General features: G+C 42.1%; 1 protein-coding gene and 1 non-coding gene across 2 annotated transcripts in view; one reads left to right on the top strand and one right to left on the bottom strand.

Moving 5' to 3' along the window:
* The window catches only part of LOC145402321 (uncharacterized), a 28,779-nt gene extending 13,977 nt beyond the window's left edge, over positions 1 to 14,802 (bottom strand). The window contains exons 1-4 of the mRNA XM_080274461.1: positions 14,697 to 14,802; positions 7,029 to 7,230; positions 3,415 to 4,409; positions 2,800 to 2,939 (exon numbers count right to left, since the gene is read on the bottom strand). Coding sequence (XP_080130587.1) covers positions 2,800 to 2,939; positions 3,415 to 4,409; positions 7,029 to 7,230; positions 14,697 to 14,741 — 1,382 coding nt within the window. The 5' untranslated portion in view covers positions 14,742 to 14,802. The remainder of the gene's footprint in view (positions 1 to 2,799; positions 2,940 to 3,414; positions 4,410 to 7,028; positions 7,231 to 14,696) is intronic.
* LOC145402502 (5S ribosomal RNA) lies at positions 8,263 to 8,381 on the top strand. Its single transcript, XR_013897797.1, has one exon. It is a non-coding gene; the product is annotated as a 5S ribosomal RNA (ribosomal RNA).
* Positions 14,803 to 15,244: the final 442 nt, after the last annotated feature.

The following is a 15,244-nucleotide window of genomic DNA, read 5'->3' as shown; positions in this document are numbered from 1 at the left end:
TTTCCGCACTTCTTTCCAGAATAACTACCTATTTTCAGAGTAGTTCGCATTCATTTTTCTTCCTAGATCATCATTTACCTCCTCCTTTTTCCTCTTCATTAGTCTCTTTATGTGTTTCTTGCTCTCGATATATTGTACTCAGTTCTTATTTCAACTGAACCCCTACCCTGTAACCACTTTAGCCACTTCTTCCTCTTTTCCTCCACCACTCTCTTAACCTCCTCATCCCACCATGCCGTACCCTTCTTTTTTGTTGATACTCTTGCCACACCACATACCACTCTAGCATTCCTAACTAAGCAATCCCTATATGCATTCCACACACTGTCCAGATCCCATTTATTCCAGTTCAGTGATTCTAACTCATCCTCTACTTTGGTCCTGTACTCATCTGCCACTTCTTTGATCCTCAGCTTCTCAACTTTCAGTCTTTCACACCCTGACTGCTCTGTCTCTGTGTGTGTGTGTGTGTGTGTGTGTGTGTGTGTGTGTGTGTGTGTGTGTGTGTGTGTGTGTGTGTGTGTGTGTGTGTGTGTGTGTGTGTGTGTGTGTGTGTGTGTGTGTGTGTGTGTGTGTGTGTGTGTGTGTGTGTGTGTGTGTGTGTGTGTGTGTGTGTGTGTGTGTGTGTGTGTGTGTGTGTGTGTGTGTGTGTGTGTGTGTGTGTGTGTGTGTGTGTGTGTGTGTGTGTGTGTGTGTGTGTGTGTGTGTGTGTGTGTGTGTGTGTGTGTGTGTGTGTGTGTGTGTGTGTGTGTGTGTGTGTGTGTGTGTGTGTGTGTGTGTGTGTGTGTGTGTGTGTGTGTGTGTGTGTGTGTGTGTGTGTGTGTGTGTGTGTGTGTGTGTGTGTGTGTGTGTGTGTGTGTGTGTGTGTGTGTGTGTGTGTGTGTGTGTGTGTGTGTGTGTGTGTGTGTGTGTGTGTGTGTGTGTGTGTGTGTGTGTGTGTGTGTGTGTGTGTGTGTGTGTGTGTGTGTGTGTGTGTGTGTGTGTGTGTGTGTGTGTGTGTGTGTGTGTGTGTGTGTGTGTGTGTGTGTGCAAAGTGTCTATACCTATCAATCTATCTATCTATATATATAATGATATATACAGTATACACATGAGGTCTGATCAAGAAGTATTCAACCATAATTTTTTTCTCTCAAACCAGTAGGAGCAAGGGGATGTGACTCAGTGAAACATGACCTTGAGTCGAATACATGCGCGAATACATTCAGTGCTGTCACTCAGCCCAGTCACTGTGAAGCAGTGTGTGTTAGAGGATGTGTTCTTTGCTCATCACATTTTCATTTTGTGCCACAATGACAGAGCGAATTGAGCAATGTTATAGCATCAAATTTGGTAAAAAAAACTTGGTGACACACAACCTGATACCATCAAGATTCAGTCAGCTGCTGGCACTGAAACTGTGGGTGTCATGCAATTTAAGGACTGGTACAATCACTTCAAAAGGTGAAGGCCATGGTGACTTCCCAACCCCCCACCATCTACAGCATCAGGGTGTTGTTCATTATGAATACACACCAGAAGGCTAAACAATCAATAAAGACAATATCACCAGGGAATTTTCCATCACCTACAGAAAGCACTGCACTGCAACAGACAAGAGTTGTGGGAGGCAGAGGAATGGCAGCTCCACCATGACAATGTTCCGCCCCACTTATCCCATCTCATCCACGATTTTTTTGGTCAAACACAAAGATCACACAGGTCTGGCAGGATCCCTACTCTTCTGACATGGTGCCCTGCAACTTCTGGCTATTTCCTAAACTGAAGATGCCACTGATGGGTTAGAGATTTGAGGACACAAATGAGATCAAGACAAATGTGATTAAAGATCTTGCTGGTGATCCAAAAAAAAAAACCTGATCTTACAAAAGTTTTAAGCAATAGAAGGCCTGCTGGGCTAAGTGTGCTGAGTCTCAAGGGGCATGCTTTGAATGGGATTAAAGTCTGAGCTCAGTAAGCATGATTTTTTCACCGGCTAAAGGTTGCACAATTTTTTATCAGACCTCGTATATATAATTGTAAGATTAGATAATGATGATGATGAATTGGAACTGTGGAGTATACCCCCAAATACATGGTAGCACTGCACAGGGCTCGTTATAATAGACTACTCTAACTAATAGTGGTGGGTGGTGGCAACCACCATCCACTCACTGAATGTAGTGCTTCCCACTTCTTTTTTCACCTTTATCTTTCTTTTTTCTGTCTTCCCCTCTCTCTTCCTATTTCTCTCATCCTTCTTGTCACTTTTTATTTCTGTTCTTTCCACTTTGGCTGACTCTACACTGTGTGACAAACCTAATGACTCTCTGTAACCCAGGAAAAGATTTACAACACTGGATGGGAACCATATAACCAAATAATGGCATGATGTGCAGCCTGTTACATAAATGCAACGTATTTCCAGGAACCAAACGTCCATACTCTTCCTCGCACCTTGCTGTGGTGAGGTGCTGTCCACTGCAAGGGAACATCAATTCACTGCATGGGATGGCCCTGCACAGGCAACTGCTTGCCTGTGGTTGATGGGTTTGCTCAGCTAGACAGACCATGATTACTCAACATCAACAACTCTAACTGAAGGATATGAATGAAGTTTGCTAAACATCTAACTCCATCCTAGGTAGGCAAGGGAAACAAGATTATGATGATGTGATGATGATGATGATGATGATGATGATGATGATGATGATGATGACAATTTTTTATCAAACTTCGTGTGCAAGGACAGGGCTGACTGTTATAATATGGTAGTTCAGGATAAACTCTGTCATACGGAAACTGCTAGAGATGACTCACGGGCGGGTGGTTGAGTGCTTGGGTGCGTGCATCATGAGGGCAGCACGGGTGCGGAATCTGAGGTCACAGTACATACAAAAGAAGGGCAGAGCTTGGTCATGCATGGCAAAGTGTACACGCTGATCCTTTGCCTCACGCACCTGCCGGCACAACATCATTCACAGTTACTCCTGACAGCCAAGAAAACAATAACCAATAAATGTCAGTGTCTGGACACATTTCATATCGCCATTGTGATTATGTCAATAAGTAGGCTATAATGTATTACAGCACTATCTCCTTGTTCCTTACTCATGTAAATGTAATCCCCCACCCTATGGCAGAAAAGCAGTAAAATTCACACAAAAGTAGTAAAGTTCACAAAAAGGTCAGTGCAGTAATCAAATATTTTCATATCAATGGGTATTGTTACTTCAGTGGAGGTAAAGTATCTGATACTGTACAGACATTATAGTAGATTAGCTTAAAAGGTTAAATATTCAGAATATTCACTCTCAATACACACCATCTTAAAAACCACCATTTACATTAATGCAAGCAACAACAATCCTGTGCAAGCAAAATACTTTTTTTTTTTTTTTTTTTTTCAGTAATTATAACAAGATACAATTTAACCTGTACAAAGCAGAGAGGGCACTGCGTCGTGAAATGCTGAGAGAGCTGCACGTGTTTCACCAAGTCCCCACACCGCTGGAAAGTGGCACCACACACCCCACACACCAACCCCTTTCCTAGGTTTCGCTGTTTGTTCTGCTTCTGTTGTTGTTGCTGCTGATGCTGTTGTTCTTGTTGCTGTTGCTGCTGGCTCTCACTGCAAAACCTACTCTGTTCTTCCCCCGTCACAAGATCCATAATATCCTGAGTATTTACACTCTCACTATTTATATTTTCCTGAATATCAGTGTGGCACACATTTTGTAGTTTTTCATTTATTGGTTCTTCAGATAATTCTCTCACAGAATCTAATAAGCTGGTGGCACTGGATGAATGGGCATCAGATACCAGAGGATGTTCAAATGTCAACTGCTTATCTCGGCACTGACTGAGGGGCCAGCTGGTGCTTGCTGATGTTTCCAAGTCCTTAGTGTCACTACAGAGAATAGACAGTTCCAGGATGCTGCTCTCACAGTCTACTTTTACTGCATCTGAATGTGGCAATACATAACCCTCGAGTTCACTATGTGTAAACTGTTCAGTAACTACCTCATCCTTCACACTAACCTCCATCGACTGTTCTGTCTGGGTCACCTCACAATTACTTCTTTTGGTCACCTGTTCTGTTCCCCTAACCTCACACATATCCTTTCTCATCACCTGGTCCATTTGCTTTCCTTCATAACTGTCAATTTTCTCCATGCTTTTGGTTATGGCTGGCTTCCTGCTCTGTTTCCTGTGGCCTTTTACAGTCTCGGCACTTATACTAAGATTGACATTTTGGTCTGGTTCCCCTCTGGTCTTGCTTAGTTCAAGACAGGAGCAGATGTGGTGTGAGAGGCCAAGGAGTGTAGCATACTTGATGAATGTAGGAAGGTGTGGCACAGACACACTGACAGCCTCACCGTATACCAGTCCAACCAGAGCCTCCACAACGTTCACCTTACACCCACCATCTGTTTACAATATTTGATGGGGTTATTAAGATCTAGTCACATCCTCATAAATGCTTTGGACTATGGCTGAATAGCCAAAATATCTTATATTTTGCAAATGGTATATCTGAGTGGCTGTTACTTTTTTTCTTATTACTGTACTAATTTTACTTAATAAGGCCAATGGTACTGACTGAGGTTACACACTCAAGCATAACTGAATGAAATGTTAACCAACCAAAGACATGGTGGAATGTTCTATAAAACCGTTTCCATACTTACACACTTAACTGGTTTCAAGAGTTGGTTTGTAATTTGAAAAGTTAGTAATCACAATTCACAAATACCTGAGGACAATTACATGCAAATCATAGGCAGACATTTTGAAAACTGGTAGAAACTGAAATACTGTAATACTGCTGCATCAACTGCTTCAAGTAAATTATTATGTTAACTTTGGAAGCTTTGGTACACTGACAAGCTACTGTACTCTTTATATTTCACTCCAATAAATGACTCTATCTATCTATCTATTGCCAGACGCCTCAATCCCGTTTGGGGTGGCCACAAACAAATCGCCTCCAAGTCGCCCTGTCCCACGCCATTTCACTGCCCTGCTCCCAACTCACACCCCCCTCTCTCATATACCTCTCCACCCCATCCCTCCATCTCATCCTCGGCCTCCCCCTCCCTCTTCCCCCCTCCACCTCACTCACATACACTCTCTTCGTCAGTCTTTCACCCTCCATCCTCTCCACATGGCCAAACCACCTCAGTGTGTTTCTCATAACGCTTCCTATCACATCCACATCCACACCACAACGCTCCTTTATATCTTCATTCGTCAGCCTGTCTCTCCACGTGACTCCACAGGCTCCTCTTAAATAACTAATTTCCACTGCTCTCACTCTTGACTTGTGTCCTTCCAACAATGTCCAAGCTTCACTTCCATACGTTAGAGTTGGTATCACAATACTGTCATGTAGTAACTTTTTCACTTCCATGCTCACTTCCCTGTTTCTTATCACTGCTTTCAAAGAACCAGCAACCTTTCTTCCCTGCTGTACTCTTTCAAGCACTTCACCCTCCAAACCTCCATCCTTACTCATCACACTACCCAAGTACTTAAACGTACTCACATTTTCCAATTCCTCACCATCCAACCTCGCTGTACATTCACTAACTTCACCTCTCTCAAAGACCATCACTTTATTCTTCCCTACATTCACCTTTAGATTCCGTTTCTTACACACTCTCCCAAACTCATCCACCGAGCCTTGCAGCTCCCCTTCGTCTTCACTCAACAACACAGTATCATCTGCAAACAACAGTACAGGGAGTTTCCAAACACTATCCTCTCTCACCAGGGCCACTCCAACATCCACTACCCTACCTTGTACCTCTTTTATTACCCCATCCATGTACAGATTGAACAACCATGGAGACATGACACATCCCTGTTTCAAACCAACTTTCAAAGAGAAAAATTCACTTAGTTCACCATCCACACGCACTGCAGCCTTCGCACCATCGTACATACACTTCACAGCATTCAACAACTTCCCATCTACTCCATATATTCTTAACACTTTCCACAATCCTTGTCTATCCACCCTGTCATATGCTTTCTCCAAATCCATGAAAGCCACATACAACTTCTTTCCCTTCTCTAGAAACTTTTCCACTAAAGATCTAAGAATGAATATCTGATCTACACAACCTCTTCCCTTCCTAAAGCCTCCCTGTTCTTCTCCAACTAATTTCTCTGTTCTTTCTCTAACTCTGTCTATAAGTATCCTGCCATACACTTTTCCTATTATACTAAGAAGACAAATTACTCAATTTAAAAAAAAAAAAAAAAAAAAAAAATCATGATGATCATCTTATCCCGTGATGCCCCATGAGGAGGGTAGGAGCTCGGGGCTAGGCAAGTTAGTCCTGACATTTAAAATGAGAGTGATCAGCCTCACTCATCCCTGAGTGGCATTACCTAATAGACCCCAACCATCCCTTTGATATAAACCTGCACAGGCTCAATCCGATTGGAGCGTCTTATCTACCCACTAAACTACCAAGCGCCATAATTTGGTTATATGGTTACCACCCAGCATAGTAAATGGTTTCCTGGTGTACAGGAAACCATTTGGTTTGTCACTCAGTGTACAGTCACCCATAGGCTAAAGGAAAAGGAAAGAATGAAGGAAAGAAAAACAGAAGAGGACGGATGGAAAGAAGAGAGGAAAGGGCAGTCACCTGAGAGCGGCACTACACTGACTGAGTGGATGGTGAGTGCCCCCCACCTACCACTTATTAAAAAAAAAAAAAAAAAAAAAAATGTATTTTCCAAGTGGGGAAGCACCCGTCCAGTACAACATTAACACCACGCTTACAACAATAGCATACCACACTTATACAGTACAGTATTTATATAACAAGTCAGTAAACAAAAATATGATGAGAAGAACATGACATACAAATGTCACTGTTTATGTGCAAATTTCTGTAACGTGTTGAGATTCTGTATATCAACAGGCTAGAGAACTAATTGCTTCAATAATTTCATTGTTCTCCTCCTCTCTACTGCCCTGCTAACCTTCATCCTCACCCAACCCATTCACTGCATATTGAATTCTTACCCACCAGGATCTCTGATTGAGAAGTCGTCAATTGAGATGACAAGAGGCCGCACCACCGACCAATCCCGTGCTGCAGCCAGTCGTCCCTGAAGGACAGCTGCAATGACTGTTGAGTGTGCAGCCAGGACACAGCTGTGGCCCAAAGTCTGTTGTCCATCACCACCCACCACAACAATGTCACAAAGCTCACCCTTCCCTCGCAGCCACTGGGAAAAAACATTAATGCAGATTTGGAGCTTTTGTTGTGGTTACCATAAATGACCTCTGGGATCAATCATCTGGCTGAAGACAACTGAAAAGAATAATAAAAATATAAATAATAGCTACACAGCACTGTGGAGAAATCTGTACTTAATATGGTGGTACAAACAAAATTATCCACTGGAAGGTCTCCTACCTGAGGAAAACAACCTGGTGTTAGTAAGAATACGTAAATCATTGGGGTGTGTACGGCAGCACTGGCCTGAATTAATTTCTGACCCTCTGAAATACCATATGATGATTCCAGCCTTTGGAAAGGTGTCCTATTTTTGCTTCTGAAAATTTTTAAGTTTTACAGATGTATTAAATCAATACAGCAGTAATTTACACATTCATCAATGAATACACAGTACAATATTAAGTAAAAGTGGCTGGAAATACCTGTATATTGTATATAATTGCACTCATGTAGAGAGAAAAACCATCCACCGTGTGTCTCAGGAACCAAACATGTCAACCCATTAGAATGAAGAACGATATGCCATTCTTGGACAAAAACTAGTTATGAGATACTCAAATCTGAACCATAACAGCATCAACATCAGATAAACTAGATATGGTAGGTATTGCATACACAAACACACAGATATGCTCCTGAGGGTCTTCCATACCTGTGGTTAGAATTACGAATACAATACTACCCCGATACACGATACCCCTAGATGCGATACCCCGACTTAATGTTGGGGGCAGAAATACCACCATACCCTGCCTAACGATGGCCAAACGCCAGTTTAATGATGGGTTTTGATTTTATTTAACCGATTTTGATGATATTTTATACTAAAATTGTGTGTTTAGGTTGATTTAGTAACAGTTTTTGGACTTAGATTAATGTGTTTTAGCCATACGTGGGGTGAACATTGTCATTTTGGGGTACAGTTTACTAAGTTTGATTTTTTCCAGGCTTATATTTGACGATTTTCAGATTTTATGTTGGTTTTAGTGAGTTATTTACAGGTGTAAGGCTTAGATTAGCCAACGGCCATACCACGCTGAGTACACCGCTTCCCGTCCGATCAGCGAAGTTAAGCAACGTTGGGTCTGGTTAGTACTTGGATGGATGACCGCCTGGGAACACCAGATGCTGTTGGCATCCCTACGTGTCAAGTGGAGTTGGTGGAGGATTAGTGCCCCTCCCTGTAAAACAATTAACTCTAAGCCCTTGGCCACCCCGTCTGGGATACATGGCGTCTGGCAATGAATGAATGAATGAAGGCTTAGATTAGCATCTTTTTCAGCTGTTAGGCCATTTAGATTGGCTTTAAACTCATTTTTGGGCTCATTTGGATGGGTTTTGGACTTGGCTGGGAGGAAAACCCAAGGCTGAAAAACGCATCCCATTACTTTACATGTTAAAACTACCCTGATATACGATACCCCGCCTAACAATGGGGTTTTACCTAACCAATTGCATCGTTAAACTGGGGTATACCTGTACTGTACAGTACTGGCAAAAACCAGTCTAATAAGACCTGCCGTGTCTGGCTTTGAGACTCCTTTGTAACACTGAAATCTACCTAGGTTTCAATCCTTGCTGCTAACTGACTTTCAAAAATAGGAGAAATCAGGTAACAAAGCTCGCTGTTTTTATTTCCAACTTTGTGCTGTTTAGCCGCAAGTAAAATAAACAGGTGAGTAATAATCTCAAATCCTGACCCAGTCTGGGAAGTAATAATCAGTTTGAAAAACAGTGTAATATCATAAATATCTGAGACAGACTCAAACAAATTTATATTCCAGTTTTGACAAGTGCGGACATCCCCACATTTGTGGGTTTATTACGTCATCATGTTGATAATGATGCCACAGTTTCCAGACAGTTCATCAGTTTAAATATTTCTTTGCTGTTTTTGTGTGCAATATGTTAAGGTGTCTGCAAAACAGTATCATCCAATTAGTTAGGCAAAAAAAAGTACACAGTAGTGTTACATAGCAGTCATATGTGGTGCATGGCAATCCCTTTTTCATTCTCTCTCTCTCTCTCTCTCTCCCCCTCTTTCTGAATGGACCTTGGAATTGGCTGTTTGGGGAGGGGGGGAGGACAAGCTTGCAGTCTTGTTGCCTTTGGTTCCTTATTCCTTGCATTTAAAAAAAAAAAAGTTACAAGATATGCAGTTAAAAAAAAAAAAAAATCAATAATTCTACACAAAATAACCTTGTAGCCTTTGATTTTACCCTCAAATCAAACATGACTACACTCATCATACATCCTAAACATTTCTCAACCAACTATTCTTTTTTCTGTATGAATTGTTACCTTATGATATGAGTTTTCCATGCCAAATTAGATGGATATACTGGTCATGGACAGCCAATTAGTGCAAGACAGCTAAGCTGGCACTGGATGGCTAAACTAGGTCTGGATGGATACATTTTACTGGAGGGCAAAATTGTAACCTTGTTGTTTATCATGGTGCTTGAAGCTCTCTCAAGTGATTTCAGCATTGGACTCCCATGGGAGATGTATGCTGATGATTTGGTGTTGATTGCAGGGAATGAATGGGAGGCGAAGGAAAGATTTAGGAAGTGGAGAGAAGGTATGGGGTACAAGGGCCTGAAAGTAAACAAAGATAAAACAAAGGTGATGGTATCTAAGGTTGGTGAAGGTACAGTTAAGAAAGGGAGAGTGGCCACGTGCAGTTTGCAGCACGGGTGTGGGAAGTAATTCCATCTTGTGCAGTGTCTGTGATAAGTGGGTGTATAAGAGACAAGTGGTATTAAAAGGTAGACTGCAAGAGAATGCTGATTTCATGTGTACAGTATGTTGGGGAATATGTGCAGAGATTGTCAGGCGTGAAAGGACTGATCTTGCTGGTGAGCCTCTCTAGTGTGTGGATGAGTTTTGTTACTTGGGAGACATGCTATGTGCTGGAGGTGGGGCTGGATCTAACTCTGTGGCTACAGTAAGTAGTGGCTGGAAGATGATCAGGGAGCTGTTGCCTCTCTTGACAATGAGAGAGCTCTCCCTCAGTTCTAAGGGATCTTTGGGATCTTTGTATGCGGCATGTGTTAGGAGTGTAATGCTGTATGGTAACAAGACCTCTGCAGTAACGCAGGCTCAAACATATGGAAACGACAATGATTAGGCACATGTGCACTGCGTCCTTAAATGAGAGGTCTAGGGGGGCTAGGTTTACGATGGAAGAGCTAAGAGGAAGGATGGGACTAGAATGCATTGGTGTTGTGATGAGGAGAGGTAGATTGAGTTGGTCTGGGCATGTGGAGAGGATGGGGGATGACAATTGGGTGCAGAAAGTGAGAAGTATTAATGTTGGGGGTAGGGTTGTGAGAGGCAGATTGAAAAAGACCTGGGATGAGGTCACAGAGTGTGACCTCAGGGATAAGGGACTGAATAAGGAGGCTGCCAGAGATCGAGGAGCATGGAGGGCCGCCATTAGGTAACCAAGGTTGACACATGCAGACGTGAGCCTTTATAAATAACATGAATGAAATGAAACTCATTCACCAAGCCTTGCAGTTCCCTTTCATCTTCACTTGACAATACAGGGAGTCCCCGATAAACGAAAAGGTTAGGCACCTGTAAAATCTTTCATATATCAATTTTTCTTACACTGAAGCATTTTTCCCATAAGAAACTTAGGAAAATGAGGAGATGAGTTCCAGGAGTCCCCCCAAAACTGTCAACTAGCTACTCTGTACTGTACTAGGCTGGTTGTAAGCTCTTAAATATACTGTACAGTAGAAACATTATAAAAGGTAAATGAAATTTAAGCTTGCACCCCAGCATCAGGGTTTGGTGTTGATTCTTCTTGAAAGGCTCCACAGACGATGATGATGAAGGTGAAGGACGCCTGGGTGGTATGATGCAAGATGCGAAAGATTCTTGGAGTACAGAAGGCACACACTACACAGCCGGGGAGCGGGAACAGACTGGGATGAAGCGGAAGTAGTTGCCTGCCTCGCCATACATGACAGCGGTGCTCCGGTCGGTCGCGTGCCAAATCTGAAACATCTTCTTGAAGTGCTTTTCGTACCATCGAAGCATATGCTTTTCACGTAGGGGAATTTGTTCTATGTTTTTCACTTTCCTACCTTCGAATTTTCATACACTGGGGCTTTGTATATCAGAGACTCCCTGTACAGTATCATCTGCAAACAACAGCACAGGGAGTCTCCAAACACTGCCCTCTCTTCTTTGGGTTGCTCCAACATCCACCGCTCTACCTTGTATCTCTTTTATAACCCCATCCATATACAGATTGAACAACCATAGGGACATGACACATCCCTGTTTCAATCCAACATTCAGAGAGAAAAATTCATTCAGTTCACTATCCACATGCACCAAAGCCTTAGCACCCTCATACATACTCTTCACAGCATTCAACAATGTCCCATTTACTCCATATATTCTTAATACTTTCCACATTCCTTGTCTATCCACCCTGTCATGTACTTTCTCCACATCCATGAAGGCTGCATACAACTTCTTTCCCTTCTCTAGAAACTTTTCCATGAAAGACCTCATAATGAATATCTGACCTACACAACCTCTTCCCTTCCTAAAACCTTCCTGCTTTTCTCCAACTACAGTAATTCCTCAGTTACTTCTCTAACTTTTCCTATTACACTAACAAGACAAATGCCCCTATGATTACCACAGAATTATTTTTTCCCTTTTTGTTCATAAAACAGGGGAATAATTATACCTGACTTCCAGGACTCTACCGTCCTCCCAGACCAATCCGCACATCTTCCATGTCCATTCTACCACTATCTCTTCCCCATGCTTCAGCATTTCACCACACACTCCATCAATTCCTGGGGCTTTCCCCATTTTGACTTTCTTCATTGCTTCCAAAAAGTCCATCCTACTGATTCCTTCCTCTCTTCTCACCTCCTTCCTCCTCCCAGCCATTCCCCAGCCACTTACACTGGCATTACTTTCATTCTCTATGTTCAACATATGTGCCAAAATTAACTGGTAATTCTTCACCAAACGGGTGTGGCAATTCCACCTAAATTATAACAAACACGATCTCAAGGTAAGTACAGTAATTCTGGAATGTGTGCAACACAGAACCTGTTGAATTGTGCAACAAGAAATGATAAGGAAAAGACAAAATATACCCATTTTTGTGTACTTAAGGAGCCAGGTTGCTAATGGCAATGTTTACCGATGATATCTCTGAATGGGAGCACTATTTACCAACCTTTGCTCCAACTGGACGCCTCAGTGTATCCCGTGTCAAAGCAATGGGAAATGTATGGTAATAATTTAACCAAACATAATCTAACCTGACCTCTTCTGCATTTGACAGCCCGCTTTCAAATTTAAAAATGCGCGTTAGGAATGTTAAATATGACTGGCTACTGGCAGACGCTGGCGGAATATTTATATACGGTACACATTCTAAATGACCTAGAGGTAAGTTTATAAAAATGCCCAGTAACTGTGGTAATCCAGGAATAATCAGTTACCTGTTAAAAACTAATTTCAACAGAAAATATAGAAAGCCCATGCCTGTTTGGTAAAGAACTAATGGTATTGTTTTACAACTTGCCAATATGCAGTTCAGGGATATTACCACCATAAATGCATAGTATGATGCCTAAGAATGCTAATGGATCCCCATAACCCTATTTGCAAATCACTCTTTACAGAGATATTGATTTTTTAAAATAAAAATTTACCTTAATACAACACCTTGGTTTGGTGAATGAGTTTGGGACAGTGTGTAGGAAGAGGAGTCTGAATGTTAATGAAAACAAGAGTAAAGTTATGGTGTTTGAGGGGAATGAAGTCACAGAATGCAGTGAGGTTAGATGGTGAGGATATGGAGAATGTGAGTGCATTCAAGTAGCTGGGTTGTGTGATAGGATGGAAGTTTGGGGGATGAAGTGCTTGAAAGGGTACAGCAGGGAAGGAAGGTTGCTGGTTCACTGAAAACAGTGATGAGAAATAGGGAGGTGAGTATGGAAGTTGAGAAGTCACTACATGAGACTACAGTATTGTCATCCCTATCCTGACGAATGGAAGCGAGGCATGGACCTTGCTAGAGAGTGACAAGTCAAGGGTGAGAGTAGTGAAAATGAGTTACCTGAGAGGAGCATGTGGAGTGACATGGAGGGGCAGGTTGATGAATGAAGAAGTGAAAGAACATTGTGGGGTGAATGTGGATGTCATTCAGAAAATTAGGAGAAATACACTGAGGTGATTTGGACATGTGGAGAGAATGGAGAATGAAAGACTGACTAAGAGGGTGTATGTGGGTGAAGTGGAGGGAGGAAGAGGGAGAGGGAGACCGAGGATGAAGTGCAGGGATGGTTTTGAGAGGTATATGAAGGAGGGGGGAGGGCAGTCAAATGGTGGGTGACAGAGCGACTTGGAGGCATTTTGTCTGCGGCCACCCTTTGTGAGATTAGGGCATTGGGCTATAGATAGATAGATAGATGATAGGAACTTGACTCTGCCAGACCATGTAAAAAAAAATGAGTGCATTCATATGTATGTTTCTCCTTCTGTCTACTGTGCAAGTGTCTTCTAGGCCTATGTCCGCCACTCATAGGCATACTTTTGGTCACGTGATGGTATCCGCCAATCAGTTTGAAGCGCGCTCTTTGATTCCTTCTGGGCAGATAATTCAAATCCTTCCGCTATGGCTTCCAACGAAGTAGGACGTGATCTGTGCATCAGGTGTGATGTTGATTATTTACGAGTCACTAAGTGTTTCCACTCAGAAGTGGAGGAAGCCACTAAGTTTTTGAGAAATAAAGGAATATTACCTTCTCATGTTACCTGTCCTGAGTATCAGGAACCTTGCAAATTTTGAAAAGACAAAAACCAGTGGTATGTGGATGGTACAAGACATATATATGCAAAAACCAAGAAACAGAAGCAGTGTGGTTTTCGTGTTTCCAACTACAAAGGAAATTTTTTAGACAACACCTACCTTCCTGGGCCATCATATCTCTACCGGTAAGGTAAGCATACCGTTGCAGCAGATTAGGTTAGGTTAGGCTACCGTAGGTCTGTTAGGTTAGGTTAACCTATCATGCAGTAAATTTTTCTGCTTTTTTTAATGCAATTTGAGCGATTTTACCTTCAATTTTTGTCGGAAATGCTTCATTTCACCTCCTCATCCAGTCGAAGTTGACGAATGATAAAGTGGCAAAATGATGCATTTCCGACAAAAATGAAGTTCAAAATCATTCAAATCTCATAAAAAACTACCAGAAAAATATACTGCACAACCTGGGGATGTATTGGCAGGTTGTAAATATTTACCGAACTAATAATTACCTTTGAGATCATGAATTTGCTATAAGAGAGCTGCAAACGGCGCGCCCGTTTGGTAAAGAATTACTGAAAATGGGTAACGCCCAGTAAGAGAAATTGAGTTACAATGTTGGCATGACTTGAGCTTAGATACTCATAGTTTATTACCTGGAGACTCTTGGCCACATGGGTATCACACTGTAGGGTTATCATGGTAAGAATTCAGAACTGTGCCACTACTTCCCACACCCCAACAGCTTGACGCCACCTTCTGTTTACGTCGCTTAAGCTCACTTTTTAGTCTCCTCCGAGTTTGTGTCCGTTTTCTTTGTCGCAAACGGGTCACTTTATACGAATTGTGCATTGCAGTAAGCTATAAATAGTGTAACTGCAGAAGAGCTCTCGTGTATAGAATTCACAATTGATAGTTTTCCTTATAAAACCATAACGTATTGACCCTGTGATAGTTTTTTAAAAAGGTGCTGAAATGCGTAATTTTGAAGATATCAACGTCAAGTTTTACACGCAAACCGTGGCAATCCACCACGTCCGACTTTCAGGTTCATGCGGCTCCAAAGCCAATCTGTCACTTAATCTGTCACTTTAGTTCGTCCCAGGGATAGTCAACTACCCTAGAGCTGTACTTATTAACTGTCTTTAGTTTTGTATGAAATAGTTCGTTTACTGTTTTAGCTTCACCTGTATAGCCTACAAAC

Source organism: Coenobita brevimanus, chromosome 57 (genome assembly GCF_032717465.1).
Source record: "Coenobita brevimanus isolate Jiangsu-jjx chromosome 57, ASM3271746v2, whole genome shotgun sequence".
In the NCBI taxonomy this organism is placed as follows: Eukaryota; Metazoa; Arthropoda; class Malacostraca; order Decapoda; family Coenobitidae; genus Coenobita; species Coenobita brevimanus.
The sequence above is the reverse complement of the archived record's forward strand: the minus strand, read 5'-3'. Positions and strand labels throughout refer to the sequence as shown.